We start from the raw sequence: 18,725 nt of genomic DNA on the forward strand, positions 1-18,725 counted from the left end.
AAACCATATGGTTAATAATGATAATGAGTCATTATTTATTGAGAATATAGCACATATTGCATACTATCCTAGGCTCTTTAAATGTAAAAATCATCTGTGTCTAAAGGGAAAAATATCAACCTCATTTTTTTTTCCTATACTCGTAATGCTTTTAGCACTAAATATATGGGGCTTTTTTTCTCCATACCAACCAGTCCTCCCATTGTCAGTAGAGAGTAAACTGAGCGTGTTATAATTTAACCACTAGCTCATTGAGTGGAGTGCAGGCTTAGCACAGCAAAAGACCTGGGTTCGATTCCTCAGCACCTCCTATACCAGGCTGAAGGTTCACAGGCCTGTCATCCCAGCAGGAGGATTGGAAATTTCAAGTCATCCAGGCTTCATCCAATTCCTGGCCCACGTTAGCTACATGAAACCCTATTTCAAATCCACTGATAAAGCAGAAAAGTTAGGCCTAGTTTTTCTTTTTCTTCAAAAGGTTCAATGGAGAAATGCCAGATGATGATCCCAATGGACATGTAAATGAAGTATTGTTCACTTTCATGAAAAATGTTCTCAACAGCTTCCTTTCAAGAAAAGCATTCTGTATTTTCTGAGCTATTTTTCAACATAGGAACTTGAAAACAAAACACTATTGTGGTTGACAAACTGAAATGAATGTGATGGGGTCCCAGAAAAAAGCCTGCACCTCAACCTGCAGACTTGTGGCCCTCAGCCCATTTCTGCCTTCACCAGCTCTGTGGCAGCACTGCTCCCCTCAAGTGGCTACCTGTGGTCAACCCTCTGCCTCCAAGTGGTTCTACTTCTCCACGCACTTGATTCAAGCCACTAATGGCCATCAAGTCCCACAAGGCTATCTCCTTTTCAGATACCATTTCTAAGTTTCAGACTGTGAGCTGTACTTGTGAGTGACCAGCAGTAAATCTGACAATCCTCTCCTCAGGTTCTCATATTTGCTAAAATGGCTCACAGAACACAGGAAGGCTCTCTGCTTCCCATTACTGGTTTATTCTAAACAGTACAACTTAGGAATAACCAACTAGAATAGGTAGATAAGGCAAGGTAGGGAGGGATACTAGGAGTGGAACAACTATGTCTTTTCCTGGCATTCCACCCTCCTAGCACTTCCACCAATTCAGAAGCTCTCCAAACCTCATCATTTAGGTTTTTTTTTTTTTTGAGGTTCCATTACACAGATATGGCTGATTAAATCATTGGCGATCAGTGACTGGCTAATTCTCCAGTCTCTCTCCCTTTCTCAGAGGTTGGGGTAAAAGCTGAAGATTAGTTCCTTACTCACATGATTGGTTCCTCTGCCAACCAGTTCTTAGCCTCTAAAAGTGACCTGGACCTCAGTACCATACACTTGGGTATGGTTGGCTTAGACTTAATATGGATAACAAAAAAACGTTCCTCTTCTCCCATCAGGAAATCCCAAGGGTTTTAGGAGTTGGGCTAGGGAGTAGGGTAAAGAACTAAGTTACGTTCCTTAATTATATTGCAATATCATAGCCACGTAATGACCCTATAAGGTAGGTAATTATTGATATCTTCATTTTTAAGATATCGCTGTCACTGAAGTATAGAAGGGTGAGGTAACTTGCCCAGAGTCACAAAGCAAGGCAACAACAGTTAGGACCCAGTAGTCTGTTGAAAGGGCCTGTGATGTTGACACATACACTTCTTGGGGTACCTTGTTGCTTATGAAACATTTCTTAGAAAAACCAGACATGTGTGACAGACTTGAAAAACCGATATGGGTTGACCAAGAAAGAGTATGCATGTGAAAGGATGAGAAGAAGAAAGGGTGTGCCAGGCTTTAGAAGCAGCCTGAACTAAAGACATGGGACATACGTCTTTCTGGTAGAAAATTATGGAAGGGTGTGGTGATAGAATAATTCCTGCCTATTTTATAGGCAGCAAGGGAATGGGAAACCCAGTCTCCAAGTGCAGGGGAAGGAAGCCCCACCTGTCCCCACAATGCCCCCCACCCAGCCCTGTGCTGTTCCAAGTCTATGGAAAAGGAAGGCTCTCATGAATTCTGTGTGGTAAAGTAGTTATCAGTTATCTTCTGGGCTAGTTGAAAGCTGCCCTGATTTCCTCAAAGTCACCATATGCAGACCTACATTCTTCCTGTTCCTAATCAATCTCTTGGAACAAGGAATCATTTAACATCCTCTTTACAAAGTTAACACTTTTGATTTTTCTCTGGTTTACCATTGTGACCTTTCAGTTTTAATTGTTACCTTACATTTTGAATTTTCCTGCAGAATCTGAGGTCACTTTATCTTCTGGATTGCAAGCATATTGCTTTGTGACCTAAGAAGCCCTTTCGTTAGTTTGAGTTGCTCATAAAAAATTATTAGATGAATTTTAGCTATGAATTAGAACAGAAGTTCACAACAATTTCTGAAATGGCCTTTTCATGTTTTGTGCTATATATTTATATGAAAGAGCATTCTCTACATTAACATTTTAAAATAAAAATATTGAACAACTCTGAAAAATGTTAAAAATGTTATTTGTTCTACCGTATCAAATATTCATCTAAGATTTATGTAAAAAGAAGCACCTGATCTCATTAGTATGCAAATTACTTTCATGTTTAGTATAATAAATGATAAATTATATGCATATCAAAGAATTGTTTAAGATAAATTGCTTTATGATTTATTATCAGTAAATATTTCTATATCTGGGATTATGTAAAAATTTCTCAGGTGAAAAGGACACACCCTAGGTAGGAACACTTTAAGAAGCCCTGGTTTATAATATCCTTCTCAATGATGTTTGTGCTTTTGCTTTTTTCCTTTAGTAAGATTTTATGGTGCTGGAGAGATGTCTCGGTGGTTAAGAGTACTTGCTGCTCTTCCAGAGGATATGAATTCAGTTCCCAGCAACCACTTCAGGTGACTGTGGAACTATAACTCCAGTTCTACAGGATCCAATGCCTTCTTCTGGCTTTTGAGGGCACCTATATATACCTGGCATGCACGCACACACGCATGGAAAAAAATAAAAGTAAATCTTTTATAAATACTTATGAAGAATCATTCAGTTTTTCCCACAAAGGGCTGTGCCCATCAAAAAGACTATCTACCACTTTATACTCAGACATGGTATTTTGAAATCTTTCTAGAATTGTTATTAGTTAACAGTTACCCAAAGAAACACTTGTTATCAGTAAATGGAGACATATTCCTGTCCTCTTTCTCCTACCTGATCTATAAAAATGTACAATACAATTGGTCTGTGTGATTTCTCCTTTTTATGCTTCCCATCCACAGGAAGATGTATTTAACTAAGCCATTTCTATATCCATCACTAAACATTCCTCAATTACCATGGAGGCTCTATTTTTAAAATGATCTTTGCAGTTGGAGTTTAAATGTGCTTGTTGACTCCTTCCCTCTATCCTACATGCTCATCTTCTCAAAGCTCTCTGATTAATCCTTGGTGTTGCTAAGTAGAATCTACACTCATTATGATTTGGAATTACTTGTAATTTTGGTTCAAGTTTAATTTGATATTACCTGATAGGCAAAAACAGAGACACAGACAAGAACTCTGGCAGAGCAGGGTTTATTTGGGAGATCACATGGGGTGGCTCTCAGCCCAGGAGTGAGGATGCCACCAGCTCTCAAGCTGCTGGCTGGAAGATTTTATAGGGGTGCAGAAGGCGGGAAAGATAAAAACAGCTTTCACAGGAGGCAGGAGTTGATACATTGCAAAACTTATCAGGGGAAAACAGACTATGCTGACTCATGCTGACTCTGGGGGAAACAAGACTGCCCTGACTCATGCTGAATCAACTCCAGTTTTCAAAAGGTCCCCAGGGCCTGTCTTGTGGGGCTTTACTGCACTGGGGGAGGGTCGCTGCAAACCTGGACTCTAACATTCCAGCCTTTTGTGTTATAGGATAGGGGGCAGCGTTTCTCACCTGGCTACTTCCTGCTGGTCAGGGTTGGTGTGGGGAGCGGCCAGGGGCTAGAGTATGGTCAGGCAGTGGGGGTCTCCACTTTGCGCATCTGGACAAGGTCCTCAGTGGTCAACAGGCATTCATACACATGTGGGGAAAAGTTACTATGTGTGAGTCACTGGGTCTGGCCTTGAAGGTACCTGAAGAAGCTTGGGGCAAGAGTTAGCACTAGGGTGATGGATAGCAGGGGTCCTAACAGGGGCAGAAGCCATGGTGACAGTCCTGTGAGGCTATCCCATTGGGGTGTTTGCTGGTATTGCAAGGTCTTGAACGAGAGGTCCTTGGCCACCTGCTGAAGGCGTTTTACAATCTTACCCAATTGGTTGACATAGTAACCACCTGTCCTCCCTGACCTTCACTCCCCCTTTCCACTTAGCTTTCTATTGGTGACCATTTGATGTCCTCACCCAAGCATCTCAGAGTCTTCCCCTTCTCTTCTCCTATCGACCCAGAACCTCTCCACTTGGAACCATCTTCTCCTTGGTCCAGCCTATCTCCATGTTGCTACCTAGCCTGTGCCCCTTCTACCATACTCTCTACTGTCTATCCTTCCTTGTGCCTTATTCCCATCTGTCTTTATCTATAGCTGACCTCCTTTTCTCTGTCTCACCAGAGATCTTCCCACATTGATTCTTGCTGCCTTTTTCCATGTGGTCATTTCTGCTCTTTCTCCTCTTAGCCAAAGAAAGGCACCCTGCCTCAACTCTGACCCATACTATGATCTGCTTTGTATTCACTCCTCTTTTCTTCCTAAGGGTCAGCTCACTTCATGAGCTTGCGCTCACTGCCCAAACACTTTCCGTCTTCTCCCTATCCCATTTCCCTTCAGGAACCTTTGACTACCAGTTTTTCCACTGATTCTTACCTCTTCCTCTCCTTATCTGCCTTTTCCTACTTCTCCTGTACTTGCAAACTTTCCTTTCTTCCTGTCCCATGAAGCAAGTTCCCACAAAACTCTTCCTTTTCCTCCTTTTCCCCTTCTCCATTGTTTACATTTTCCTTAAAAGAGCCTCATTGGCCAAGACACCCCTGTTCAAACAGCTTGCCCACATGGCACCCTTAGTGGTTGTCAAGTTCATTTGTTTCTTCTTTCAATCTTGGCATACTACCTTTATAGCACTCATTTTAAAATTTTAATCTTCTGTTAAGTTCCACATTCTACCCTATTCTACTTCCTCTCTTGTCCCTCTGGATTGGCAAAGCCAAGATAGAAGCCCTTCACACAGCCCCAAAGCCCCCCATACTCCTAGAGCCTTGTTTTCTCCTTCAGTGCCATTTGTCTCCCTTCTTTACCTTACACTAAATCTGCTGTGCCTCACAACTTCCATGTCTAAAGCTCATTATCTCTGACAAGTGTAAGGGTGCTGGGTATGAGGGCATAACCAGAAAAGAGTGGGTTAAGGGACTTTCCCAGAATATGCAGGACAGGGGTCCTCTTGTTTTCGGGTTATGGGGCTTCCCATCAACCCCCACCATGGAGATCTGTGAGGAAAAAATTCTACCAGAGTAGGAGAGGAGAACATACTATGAGGCATCCGTGTCCAAAACAAAATTAATAGTCTTACCTTCCACCACAGACATTACCCTAGGCTCCTCCATGGTGATAGTCATCAAGGAGGTAGGGGCCAAGGAGCCAGGGCTCCATCAGTCTTCAGCCGTCAGGCCCAGGAGGTCGTTCGCTGAACCCTGTAAAGCAGGCTGGGTCTGGGAGGTGAGTGGCCTACCTTGGCACTGCAAAGGACAATCAGCCCTCCAGTGACCTCGTAGTATGCATTGAGGACAGGGTCCAGAAGGCGGCTGCGGGTTGGGGCATTGCCTTTCCCAGTGTCCAATGAGTCTGCATTTGAATCAGGGTCCTGGTGGCTGTTGTTGGGCCCCATTGGTGTCCGTCATCTTCTTTGGAGGAGCCCTTAGGACTGCAGCCATCAGCTGATACTTTTGTTTGGACAGGGTGAGTTTGTCTGCCCTCTCCTGTGCCTCCCAGTTATTGAAGACTTTAAATGCCAGGTTTAACAGCTCTCCCTCCAGTGGGGGTTTCAGGACCTTTGTCTAGGTGTCTAAGTTTCTTTTTAATGTCTTGGGCCGATTATAAGATAAAATGGTGGTTGAGCATAAGTCCTCCCTCTCTGGACTCTGGGTCATACTTGGTATACTGAGCTAGGGCATCAATAAGTCTGTCCCTAAACTGAGCTGGGGTTTCAGTAGGACCCTGGACAATTAAACTAACTACCTTAAGAGGCAAAGCTCTCTGAAGACCCATCAGGAGACAAGTGATCATGTGGTCCCTTTCTGCCCTACCTGGGGAAGGCCCTTCCTGATGGGGGGGGGGTCCTGTAGGGGAACTGCCTCCATCCCAATAGGATGGGTCAGGTTGGTAGAGTGGAGCTCATTAGCAAACTCTTGAGCTGCCATCCAGACCCTGTGTCTCTCATTGGGGGTGAGGGTGGACTGGAGAATCATAAAGATGTCATGCCAGGTTAGGTCATGGCTACCAGTGATGTATTGGAATTTTTGTATGAAGTGTGTGGGGTCAGTAGAGAAAGAGCCTATTCTGCACTCGAGCTGGGATAGGTTGCCAAGGGAGAAAGGGACATGGACTTTAACAACTGCTTCTACCCCTGCTACTTCCCTAAGGGGGAAGATGCCACGCATGGTAAGGGGCTGAGACTAGGCACAGGAGCGGGTATGGAAAATATGGGGGATGGAGAGGGAAGAGAGGGGAAGGCCAAGGGAGCCTGGGGAGTCGGAGAATTAGGAGGGGTGTCCTGTCCACATGGGAGCATGGGAGGGCAGGAGGCAAGCCCTGAGGTTGAGGTGGGAGTAGGAGTGGACGTAGGAGAGACAAATGGATTATTGGTAGTAGAGGGTGAAATGGGGGAGAGTAGAGGGTGTTTGTCGAGAAGCTGCTTGAGATCAAGAAGCTGTTTGAGGCCTGGACTGTGTTCGAGCAGGCTAGAGCTGTCAGCGAGGCAAGGAGTGTATGGCTTGGGGCGATGGGGTGGAGGAGAAGGGGGAGACTGGGATGAGGGGGTTTGAGGTGGAAAAGGGAGGTGAACTGGGTCAGGTTCAGGGAGTGGAGGCAAAGGGGGATATGGTGAAGGTTGAGTGGGGAGAGGAGCCCTCTGTGCCTTGGGTTGAAGGGAAGGAGAAGGTTGAGGTTGAGTCATAATTGGGGGATGCTTGTATGCTATGTTGGGATCAAAGGCTGAGGTAGAGGAGTATGGAGGGGGAGTGGAAGACTCCAGGGGGTTAGGGGTAGACAGGTTGAGTTTATGTGGAATAGTTTTTGTGAGGAGGACTTGATGCGGGGAACAAGAAGTGTAGAGGGAGAGATTAGCTAGAGGATCAAAGAAGGCTTGGACATAGGGGAGCTCGGATCTTTTGCTACTGCACTGGTCGAAATTATCCAAATCTCTTAAAATGTTGAAGTCTAGGGTTCCTGTGTCTGACCAGAGTCATTGTCCAACTTATACTGTGGTGAGGCAGTAATGCACAAAAATTTTAGGCATTTTGGTCTAATTGTAACTGTAAGTCCTAGTTGCTTTAGGGATTTGAGAAGACAAGCAAGAGGTGTGAGACCCTCAGGTTTAGACTGAATGGTTTCCATAGTGACAGATTATGTATATAGCACAAGAACATAGAGAAGGAATTGAGCAAGCACGTAGGAGGAGATAATAAGAACTCTCTCCTCACTGGGAGTGGAGTCTGGGATAGTGGCTAAGATTCCAGGCAGAAAAGTGAGGGACACAAGGAAAAGAAAGGCGGGAGGGAGGAGAAGGAGAAGAGACAGTGCCAGGCGAGAGTGTGTGGAACCAATGTCAAGAAAGGCGTCCCTTATTGGCAAAGGCCAAAACGTGTTCACTGCCCCAGGAGACAGCATCCTGCAATCATCAGAGAGGGGAAAGAGCACATTCCTGTCTCAGACAGGAAGGCGGGCATGTTTCTGTCTCTGGAAATGGTGTCCCATAACCAGAAAATGAAGGAGCTTTCTGACACACCATACGGTTTTACAACTCAAGCAGAAAGCCTGGGAGCGAGAGTGTGGTACACCCGGGCGGCGGACTAGGAAATCGAACGTGGGGTTTATGGGACGTGGGGAGGCTGAGAACCAGTGGAAGCTGAGAGAAGAGGAGGCTGAGAACCAGTGGAAGCTGAGAGAAGAGGAGCCGGAGGAGGGTGGGAGCAAGAGAGAAAAGCTCCGTATAGCAGAGCGTGAAAAAGCAAAAGTGAAGGGGAAGTGTGGGGAGCAAGGAAAGAGAGGGAGAAAGAGAACGTGAGGCTTAGTGAGAGGCTGTGAAAGGAAAAGGAGGAGAGTGAAAATTTCCAGAATCTGCCTTACCTGTTTTACCCGGTCTTAGGACCAACCTTGGACATGCCTCAGGTCAAGCCCCTGCCTTTGTGGGGTTGGCCTTCTCTTGGGGGCGGGGTGGGGGCGTTGAGTGGTTGGGGGATGGGAATGAATGACTGAGGCCTAGTGAGACGCTGTGAGAGGAAAAAGGAGGAGAGTGGAAACTTCCAGTGTCTGCCTTTCCTGTTTTACCCAGTCTTAGGACCAGCCTTTGGACATGACTCAGGTCAAGCCTGTGCCTTTGTGGGGTTGGCCTCCTCTCCGAGTTCCAGAGAGCATGAGTAGAACGAGGAAAAGAGAGACTCTGAGCAACAGGTTTTCCTGCTGCCCATTACAATCGGGGGTCCCAGAGACCTTAGCAGCCTACTACCTACACAGGGGGTGCAGGCCAGTTGTCTTGAGGTCATATTACTGTTCTGTGTAAACCTTTTAGCAGGCTGGGAGACGTCTGTGCTCCTTTAGGAGAACTAGTCACGGATTGGGAGATTCTAAGAGAAAGGGTTTGAGAGTGATGGAGGGGAAGGTCTATCCCTCAGGTGGGCTTAGGCAGACACAGTAACCATGCCAAATGCTCAACAGTTGCAGAGACTAGTGCTGCCTAGTGGCCTTGAGTTTTGGTCCAGGAGTGACTGCTGAGTCAAATCAAAAGGAAGAAAACAGAGAAGTTGAGAAGGGAGAGAGAGGAGAAAGGGTTTGAGAGTGAGAGAGACAGAGAGTCAGGATGTACCTTAAAGCCAAATCAGTGGTCGTGGAGGGGGGGTAGTAGCAGCAGCTGGTCCAGTCAGAGTTCTTTACGTGAAATCTCCAACGGCAGTGTCCTGGGTTTTGGCACCATACGATGGGTAAAAACCGAGACACAGACAAGAACTCTGGCAGAGCAGGGTTTATTTGGAAGATCACACAGGGTGGCTCTCAGCTCGGTAGTGAGGAAGCCACCAGCTTGCAAGCTGCTGGCTGGAGGCTGGACTTTAACATTACCAGTTGTCCATCATTTGTAGACCTGCCTCTCCATATTATATTAAAGAGAATATTAAAATCACTTTACCAGCTATGTGTACTTTGAGAGCTTGTAGTCTGGCAACATATACACCCAGTAGTCCAAAGTCATTCATAACATAATTAACATAAAATAACATAATTTTTAAAAGTAACATAACATAATTAACATAAAAGTTAATTATGCTGCTTATACTACTTGTGCTGAGCAGATTTCTTAAACCTCAAATGAATATCTAATCGTGCAGGTTTTGAAAATTAAATAATGCAGATGTTTGAGATGGAATATCTTGAAAGGAATGGCAAAGGACCTGCTGCTTCAGAGTAGATAAAAATATCAGAATTGCTAGTTTGACTTTGTTTCCCTGGCCACTGGCCCCATGTTCCTAAAGCTGGTAGAGAGACATGTAATTGTATCATGCAGCACCTGGGCTTAGGACCACCTGGGCTTAGGACTGCAGAGAGCTCTTAGGCTGGTTTGTTCTGTCCAGGCCGATTTGGGTGGAACCTGGAAAGGTGGTTTTATACAAGCTTTCTTTACTATTGTCCATAGACAATTTTGGCCTAAAGGATTTAGACTATTTTAGGATAATTAAGCTCCTGAAAGATACTTTTAGGAAAACTGTAATAAAATGCCAAAAGAAATGTGCTAATACTGGCTTGATCTATGTGCAAGCATACCTGAACTACACTTTGGAAATTGTTTTGTTTTTAATTTTTATTTTATGTGTATGAGTGTAAAGCCTGTGCTTAGGTAGGTGCACCCATGTTGTACAGTGCCCCCCTACGTCAGAAGAGGGTGTCAGATCCCCTGGAACTAGAGTACAGATGGCTATTAGCTAGCCATCATGTGGGTTCTGGGAATCGAACCCAGGTCCTCTACAAGAGCAACCGGTGCTCTCTTTTTTAATTTTATTTATTATTTTTATTTTATGTGTATGAATGTATTGCCTGTGTGTAAGTGCACCTGTGTCATGCAATGCCTGCGGAGGTCAGAAGGGGGTGTCAGATCTCCTTGAATTAGAGTTACAGACAGTTGTTAGCTGCCATGTGGTGCTGGGAATCGAACCAGGGTCTTCTGCAAGAGTAGTCGGTGCTCTTAACTGCTGAGCAATTTCTCCAGCCCTGCAGCTAGTACTCTTGACTACTGAGCTATCTCTCCAGTCCCCTACTTTGGAAATTGTTTTGGATTGTTTTGTGTTTTGTGTTTGCTTGATTTCTACTAAAGTGTTACTTCTCAATGTATTTGTTTTTTGTGTGTGGCTATGGGTATTGAACTCAAGGTCTTGTGCATACTAAGCAAGTACTCTACCATTGAGCTACATCTTCGACACTTTGGTGATATGTGGTGTTTCACAGCAATCTCTAGCTCTATAGAAGTTATAGTTTGTGGCCTAGGGATATAGTTGTGTTAAGAGCACTTGCAAGGCCCTGGGTTCAATCCCCAGCACTGCAAAAACAAAACAGTTACAGTTTCAAAACTAGCCTTTCTCCCTTCTCTCCTGTCCTTTTTCTCTAATCAGTACCCTCTTCTTTGTTCCTAGGATGGCCCAGATTCTGTTGGAGGAAGCCGGACAAAGCAGGAAAGTGCGTGGATATTCAGACTGTGGTACAGCTTTGACCACAAGTATCCTTTTAAGAGCCATTCCCTGGGTTCAGGAAGACATTGATAATGGGATCCATTCATTGAATTGTCAGTGGATAATTCCTGAAGAGTAAGGAAAGGTACACTTGGGACACGCATACCCAGTCCTCTCTTGGGACATATGCATTGATCATTCAGCCACAGGGAATCCTGGCGAGCGTTTCTCTGGTCAAGAGGAATTTTGACATATCACTAGAGCAGCCAACCCATAGCGTGGTAGACACGTGGCTCTCAAGAGCTTTGTAGGTAAACTAGTTAAAAGTATAGAATGACCTGCTCTGTGGTGGGAAAGGGAAGGGAGACCTGGGCAGTTAATCTTTGTGGTAACGATAATTCCTATTGGTTAAACCTGGCCAAATATATCTAATCTTATACTGGCATCATAGGTCCACATTCAGGGCAGACTCTATTTAAATTAAAAGCAAAAAAAGTTAAACCTTCATGATTCTAATTTGGCATAGTGATCAAATGGGCAGATGGTTTGTTTTAGATGTTTTGTTGGAGACACTAATAATGTTAAAGTAATCTACTAAATTATAAGAGATATACAGAAAAGCACACAAGTCATAAACTGCAAGTTATCACACAGTCAACACACACATTAAAAGATGGGTGTGGCCCAGGACTTGGGGGTCATTGTAGAAGAGGGGCAGAAAGATTGTAAGAGTTAGGGGAGGAGGTGAATGGCCATAGGAAACAGTCTTACAAGTTCCTGGGAACTTGCTCATATGAACTTAGACCAATGGTGTCAGCATGCACAAGACCCTTGCAAACTTAGTCAGACAAAGACTGGCTTAAAACTGGGAAAATAGGCAGCAAGCCACATCTTTGGTGAGGAACTATTGGTAGCTGATCACTACTGGGTAAGGGAGAGTTGATCTTTAAGGGACTGACCCTACACAGACTGTACAGACTCCAGTGGATGAACTCACACTGAGGGACATTGGGGTAGGCCTTAACACATATGGCAAAATGCATGAAGTCCTGTGGGTGGGCTCTGGGGGGTGCAGATAGAAAACAGGGGGCTAAATATGATTAAGATATATTGTATGAAATCCACAAAAATTCAATAAAAACAAAAAAAGTTACATTGCATTTGAGGACAAAAAAAGTCAAGTGTGGTAGCACATGCCTGTAATCCCAGCACTCAGGAAGTAGAGGAAAGAGGGCCAGGAGTTGAGGCCTAATCTGGGCTATATAAAGAGTTCAAGGCCAGGGGCTGGAGAGATGGCTCAGTGGTTAAGAGCACTGACTGCTCTTGCAGAGGATCTAGATTCAATTCCCAGCACCCACATGTTAGATGGGCTAACAACCGTCTGTAACTCCAGTTCCAGGGGATCTGACACTCTCTTCTGACCTCTGTGGGCACTGCATGACAGAGGTGCACTTACATACATGCAGGCAATGCACTCATACACATAAAGCTTTAGTGTCAACTTGACACACCTGGGCTGAGGGAGCCTCAATCGGGGAATTGCCTCTATTGGACTGGCCTGTGGCCATGTCTGAAGGGCATGGATCTCTGTGAGTTCAAGGCCAGCCTGAAATACATAAGACCCTGTTTCAAAATAAACACTCATTTAACACCAAACCAGTCAAGAGACACAAAAATTGGAAGAAAGAATTATTACTTATCCTCCTCAAGTGTAACCACAGCCACTCTTTTGAATTCTAGCAACATTTAGCAGTTTTACCTGTTTTTTCAATTTTGTATATATGAGTTTCTACAGTATATACCTATTTTAGTGTCTGGTTTATTTGTATGATTCATCCATGTTGTGTGTAGCTCTAGTTAATTTGTTCTCTTATTGCTGCATAGTATTTCATTGAATGAATATACCACAGTTTATCACTAGATTATTGATGAACATTGGATTGTCCCCCACTTGAAAAACAACTGCTATGAATCTTCTTACACATGCATTTGATGTATTATATGTATTTTTTTTATTGGGACTGTACATAGGAGGAAAACTGCTAGAGCATAGAACATGTGTAGGTTCAACTTTAGCAGATAGTGCCAAACAGTCCTTCAAGATGGTGATACTATTTTATACTCACCTCTAATGTCTGAGAGTTCCAGTTATTTCACATGTTTACTAACAGTTGGCATTGTCAAGTCTTTTAAATTTTATATTTTATTGTTGCCTCAATTTATATTTCTGTGAAAGCTAACAGAATTGAGAATTCTTAAACATATTTACTGGCCATTGGCTGTATTCCCTTATAAAATCCCTGTCTACATTTCTTGCCCACTTGTCTAAGGAGTTGTCTGCATTTTTCTCACTAATTGCTAAGGGTTCTTTATGTATTCTGAATGAGTCTTTTGCTAATTACATTTGATAAAAATCTCTTCTTTTTGTACCTTGCCTATTTTTCCTTTTAATATTTTATTTATTATTTTTGTTTTATGTGTATGTGTGTAACTGCCTGTATGTTGGTAAGTGCATCCATGTCGTGCAATGCCTGCAAGAGGACAGAAGAGGCTATTGGATCCCCTGGAACTGAAGTTATGGACAATTGTTAGTTGCCATGTGGGTGCTAGGATTGGAACCCGGGTCTTCTGCCAGAACAGCCAATGTTCTTAATCACTGAGCCATCTCTCCAGCCCCTATTTTACCTTTTAAATGAATGTTTTTGATGAGCAGATGGTCTTAATCTGATTATTTGATCTTCTTGTTAGCCTCTTCTGTGTCCTGTTTCAGAAATATTTGCCTATCCCACAGTCATAAAGCTAGTTTCCTAAGTTACTTTAGAAGCCTGATTCTTTACCTTCTGTGCATATGTTTTTGTTTTTTGGGACAAACATGGGTAATGACAACATCTAGAGATAATTTGAAATTCTTCAGAGGTGATTTAAAGATTTAAGCTTAGGTCTACTGTACAGCTAGAGTGGGTTGATAGCAATTCCAGATCAGCTGCACCCAATCATTGATAAAGGTGATTTGAAGCTGGCATTGAGTTCTTGTGAGGGTTAGTCTGTTTTCTCTTTGCCTTTTTATGTTTAGGGTCCCAACCTAAACTCCAGGGTGTTCACATCTTCCTCACTTGGTCCTCAACTCCAATTTCCGTCAGTTTTATCCAATCTTTCTAAGACTTCCAGATGCTTTGCTTAGCTTCTCAGGTGCCTAGAGGGGAGCTGAGGTTCACTTCTTTGGTTTCCTCTTCACTGCCGTCATCACTTTCTAAAGCCATCAGGAAAAACATTTTGCCTTGTTTCGCTTCTTGTTGTCTAGCTTTTCTAATTGTTCTTAACAGAAAGGCTAGTCCAAACTATGTTATTTGCTATTAACTGAAATAGAACTTCCCAGGATTTTTTTAAAAAGCCACATTAACTTTGTCTAAATTGTAAACTACAGTACACATTGCTCTCAGAGCTTGGAAAGGATAGAGACAATATTGAAAAAAGTTCATGGCAGGACAAAATGGTAACATGATAAGAAATTTATTTTTTATTTTTCGGAGCTGAGGACCGAACCCAGGGCCTTGCGCTTGCTAGGCAAGTGCTCTACCACTGAGCTATGTAAGTGAGCTTCCAAGTCCCATCTGGAGCTAAGTTTAGTGACTTTGGAGTTTCTACTTTTTATTTCAGAGAACAGAAACTATGAAGAATGAAAGTAAGCACAATCCAAAGAATTAGACTAGGAAGTTACCCAGGATTCATCCTAGCTCAGCATCATCACAGATTATTCAGCAACAACAACAAAAAGGGTTTTGGTGTATCAGAAAAACCAAGTAAGCATGGTGATGCACATCATGACCACAGCACTAAGGAGGCGAAGGCAGGAGAAACATGAATTCACATCCAGCTTAGGTCCACACCAAGTATCTGACCTGCCTGTGCTATACAGTGAGTTGGAAACCATCCTAGGCTACATAGTGAAACCCTGACTCAAAAAAGAAGAGAGTTGAACTGGAAATAAATGACTCCCCCTGATCTACAGGACCTCTTTCCTGAAACGGAACAAACTTAAAATGGGGCAGACAGACTTCTGGTTTAAGATGAAAGACTCAGTGGCTATATCTGTACCTCCCTTTTCTCCCCAGGCCTTACAGCAATCTCATAAGAGATAATGTTTGGTTACTTGTAAGGACAAAGAAAGGGAAATGATAGTAGAGAAAAATGCGAAGACAAAACTGAATCTTAGTTTGCTCAGGTGATTTATTCAAAAAGGTGGCTAGGAACAGCCCTAGCTGTAGCTATTAGTTTTCTCTCCAGTCCATAGACCTCTGGGGAAAGTAGAGACCTTTGGTAGGGAGAGGTGTGAGTAGAGAAACAGTTGTGGATGTTTACTGTTAAAACTTTCTAGCCACATATGGTGGAGCAAACCTGTAACCTCAGCATTTGGGAGGCTGAAGCAAGAGGATTGCCAAGAGCTCCAGGTCAGCATGGCCTGTGTAGTGAATTGTAGGCCAGCCTGGGCTTGAAGGTGTGAGATCTTGTCTCATGAAAAAAAGAAAATCCCAAAACATTTTCTAATAAAATCTTTGGAAAAAATTGAGAAAGTTTTCCAGGCATGAAATAAGTGTAAGTTATTAGAAAACTGAGTAAAGGGGGCTGGAGAGATGGCTCAGCATTTAAGAACACTGGTTGTTCTTGCAGAAGACCCGGGTTCGAATCCCAGCACCCACATGGCAGCTAACAACCATTCGTAGCTCCAGTTCCAGGGGATCCAATGCCCTCTTCTGTCCTCCATGGTCACTGCACGACACAGGCACATTTATACACTTACAGGTGTAACACTCAGACACATAAAATAAAAATAAAGATTTTAAAACACAATTATTGATTTAGAAGATAAAGTTTAAGAATTAGGAAAAAAGTAGTGGAGAGATGGGTCAGCAGTTAAGAGCATGCACAGCTCTTGCAGAGAACCCAGGTCCTATTCCCAGCACCCAGATGGTGGCTAACAATTGTCCATAACTCCAGTTCCAGGGGCTCTGACGCCCTCTTCTGACCTCTGCAGGCATTACATTCATATGATGCATTTCTGTGAGGCAGGCAAAACACTCATACGCATAAAGTAAAAATAATAAATAAAATACTTAAAATAATAATAATAAGAGAATTAGCAAAAAGTCAGTGACAAGTTGAGAAAAGAGTGCCAGGATATGGAGTTCAAATGCACATGGTCTGTATCACTCAGCCTTGACAGGATCTAAAAGGAAAAGGCATACCAAAGAAATAACAGAAGAAATATCCCTCTGGGTGTGGTGGCACACGCCTTTAATCCCAGCATTTAGGAAGCAGAAGCAGGTGGGTCTCTGTGATTTCTAGGCCAGTTTGCTCTACATAGCGAGTTCCAGGCCAGCCAGGGTTACACATTGAGACCCTGTCATTATGAAAGGCTTCTGTCTTCAGAGTACGAGGCCTTACCAAGTATATAAGGAGGATGGACAGAGGGAACAGTTAAGGCTTCCAAAGAGAAAAACCAGAAAACTAAAAGACAAAGGACAAGGGCAGAGGGAACCTGGGGACTATAACCCCCAACTCCAAGGGGCTAAGACTTGAGTGGTATCAAAAGCTGAAATGCCATTTGGAACCAAATTAGAGATGTAAGAATTGTTCTAATGTATCTAGTGTTCTTTCTGGTTGGTTGGTTGGTATGGGGTTTTGTTGATTTGTTTGGGGGTTTTATTATTTGTCACAAGCTCGCAATGCCACCCAGATGGCTTTAAACTCATCTTCCTGCCTTATCCTCCCAAGTGCTGGGATTCCAGACATGCACCATCATGCCTTAGAATTAATTCAGCATTCTTTTAAACTGAATATTAGAAACTACTGCATGTTCACTTAATACTGCTGGGGCTTATCTTCATCTTCTATTCCTATGGTTGCAGGTTGAAAGGATTTCCTGTATTGTACTGCAAAAATGGGAGGGGGCTTTGTGGGCAGACTGTCAGACAATTTATTACTCTTTGAGATTTAAAAAAATACATTCTGTTTTGTGTGTGTTTTTGATGCAGTCATTTTCCTTAATTCCCTTTCAAAAGTTACTTGAAGCCCATTCTCACCCATAGTGGACCCCCGCTAACCACCACTCTCCCAGCCTGGTGTGGCTTGCTAGCTCAATGCCTGACCAGTCCCCAGGTGTACGACGTAAGTGCAGCATATTGGTACTGCATTCCTGCTTCCATATAGTCTCTTCCCTAGGAAGAAATCCGTCATACTCCAACATCAAAATGTGCAGATTTTATTTGCCTAATAGGATGATCAGAAATATGCAATGTATATACATACATATTTGTGTGTGTGTGTGTCTACACGTGTTCATCTGTTTTGCATAGTAACAGAGAAACCTTTTAGGGTTATGGGGCTCTCCAACATGGGCAACTGTGGTTGGAATCATAGTGATGAGATTATAATTCAAGCCCTCACAGGCCAGTGAAGTTTTATTTTTATCTGTACTATGCGCCTAGTAATAAGGTTCATCAAGATACACCATGAAATACAAAGCAGTTCACAAATGTAAAGGTTCCTTTTGTAAGTTATGTCAGTGTGGTTAGGTCCTGTCTCCCCATTTTCTGGTAGCAGAAATGGAGTCATCGCAGTTAGGAAAAGAATGCCCCTGCTGTGGATGTCTCAGACTTAGGACTGAACTTGAGTTCCTGATGTAGGTTTCAGGGCAGAGGTGGAAGGAACAGGCAGCTGTCTACATGAAAGGAGTAGAAGGGAGGACCATGCTTCCTCCTTCCCCAGCTCTTTCCCACCAAGACAATGGAGCTCTTTCCCCCAAGAGAACAAAGCTTCTTAGATTTGTGTACAGCCTCACAGCTCCCAAAAGCTCATTTCATTCCCTCCGCACACTGTGAAGAAACAAGTGCTGCAGTGATACAGTTAAGGAGAGTACATCTCAGGGATAATGCGGGCTGTCCACGGTCCCACAATTAATAATGGGAAGAGCTGAGACCCTAAGATAGATTTTCAAATAAGTAGCCAATGATATATAGCTGACTTGATCAATGAGGAGAAAGCAGAAGGCCAAGCTTGGGTCTGAAGGAAAAGGGCCCTCAGCAGTTAAGTTCTAACAATGGGCAGGCCAATGGAATCAGGAAAGGTGGAACACATTCAGAAAGGGGACATAGGATAAAAGGATATGGATCCCATAGCTAACAAGGGAGCATTAGGAAAGCAGATAAGAGGACCCAAGATGGGAGGATGCCATTTCTTAGCTGCCAAGTCACTGCATCTGGAACCCAGTGCTGTTGTGCAGTGGGAGAGCCCAATAGAGAGAACCATTGAAAAGATGATAGAGAGACTGGGGAAATGGGTCAGTCAGAGAGTACCTGCTACACAAGCATAAGGAACTGAGTTCAAATACCAAGCACCTACATAAAAAGCTGAGCATGGTAGTGTATGTCTGTAATACCAGCCCTGGTACAGGCAGAGAAAGGTAGATCCCTGGAGCTCCATTGGCCAAATAATCTAGCCAGTAAGTGAGCTCCAGGCCCAGTGAGAGACTCTGTCTGAAAAAAATAAGGCAGAGGATTAGATGTGGTAGCTCACACCTCTAATCCCAGTACTCCCGAGACAGAGCCAGGCATATCTCTATGAGTTTAAGGCCATTCTGGTCTGCATAGCAAGTTTCAGACAACCCAGAGCTACATAGTGAGACCCTGTATGTATGGGGGTGAGGAGTGGAGAATGATTAAAGATGCCCAACTTGACCTCTGGCCTCCAGATGTAGCCGCATGTACATGCATCCACCTGCACATATACACACATGTACACAACACACACACACACACACACACAC

At 43.6% G+C, this 18,725-nt stretch overlaps 1 protein-coding gene across 2 annotated transcripts in view; it reads left to right on the plus strand.

The window, feature by feature from the left end:
• Positions 1 to 18,725, plus strand: part of Slc9a7 (solute carrier family 9 member A7) — a 184,506-nt gene that overhangs the window by 160,557 nt on the left and 5,224 nt on the right. For both annotated transcript variants that reach the window (XM_029559149.1, XM_029559150.1), the window contains 2 exons: positions 10,868 to 10,950; positions 16,963 to 17,068. In XM_029559149.1, coding sequence (XP_029415009.1) covers positions 10,868 to 10,950; positions 16,963 to 17,068 — 189 coding nt within the window. The remainder of the gene's footprint in view (positions 1 to 10,867; positions 10,951 to 16,962; positions 17,069 to 18,725) is intronic.

This window comes from Nannospalax galili, unplaced genomic scaffold (assembly GCF_000622305.1).
Source record: "Nannospalax galili isolate Female #2095 unplaced genomic scaffold, S.galili_v1.0 scaffold129, whole genome shotgun sequence".
Taxonomy (NCBI): Eukaryota; Metazoa; Chordata; class Mammalia; order Rodentia; family Spalacidae; genus Nannospalax; species Nannospalax galili.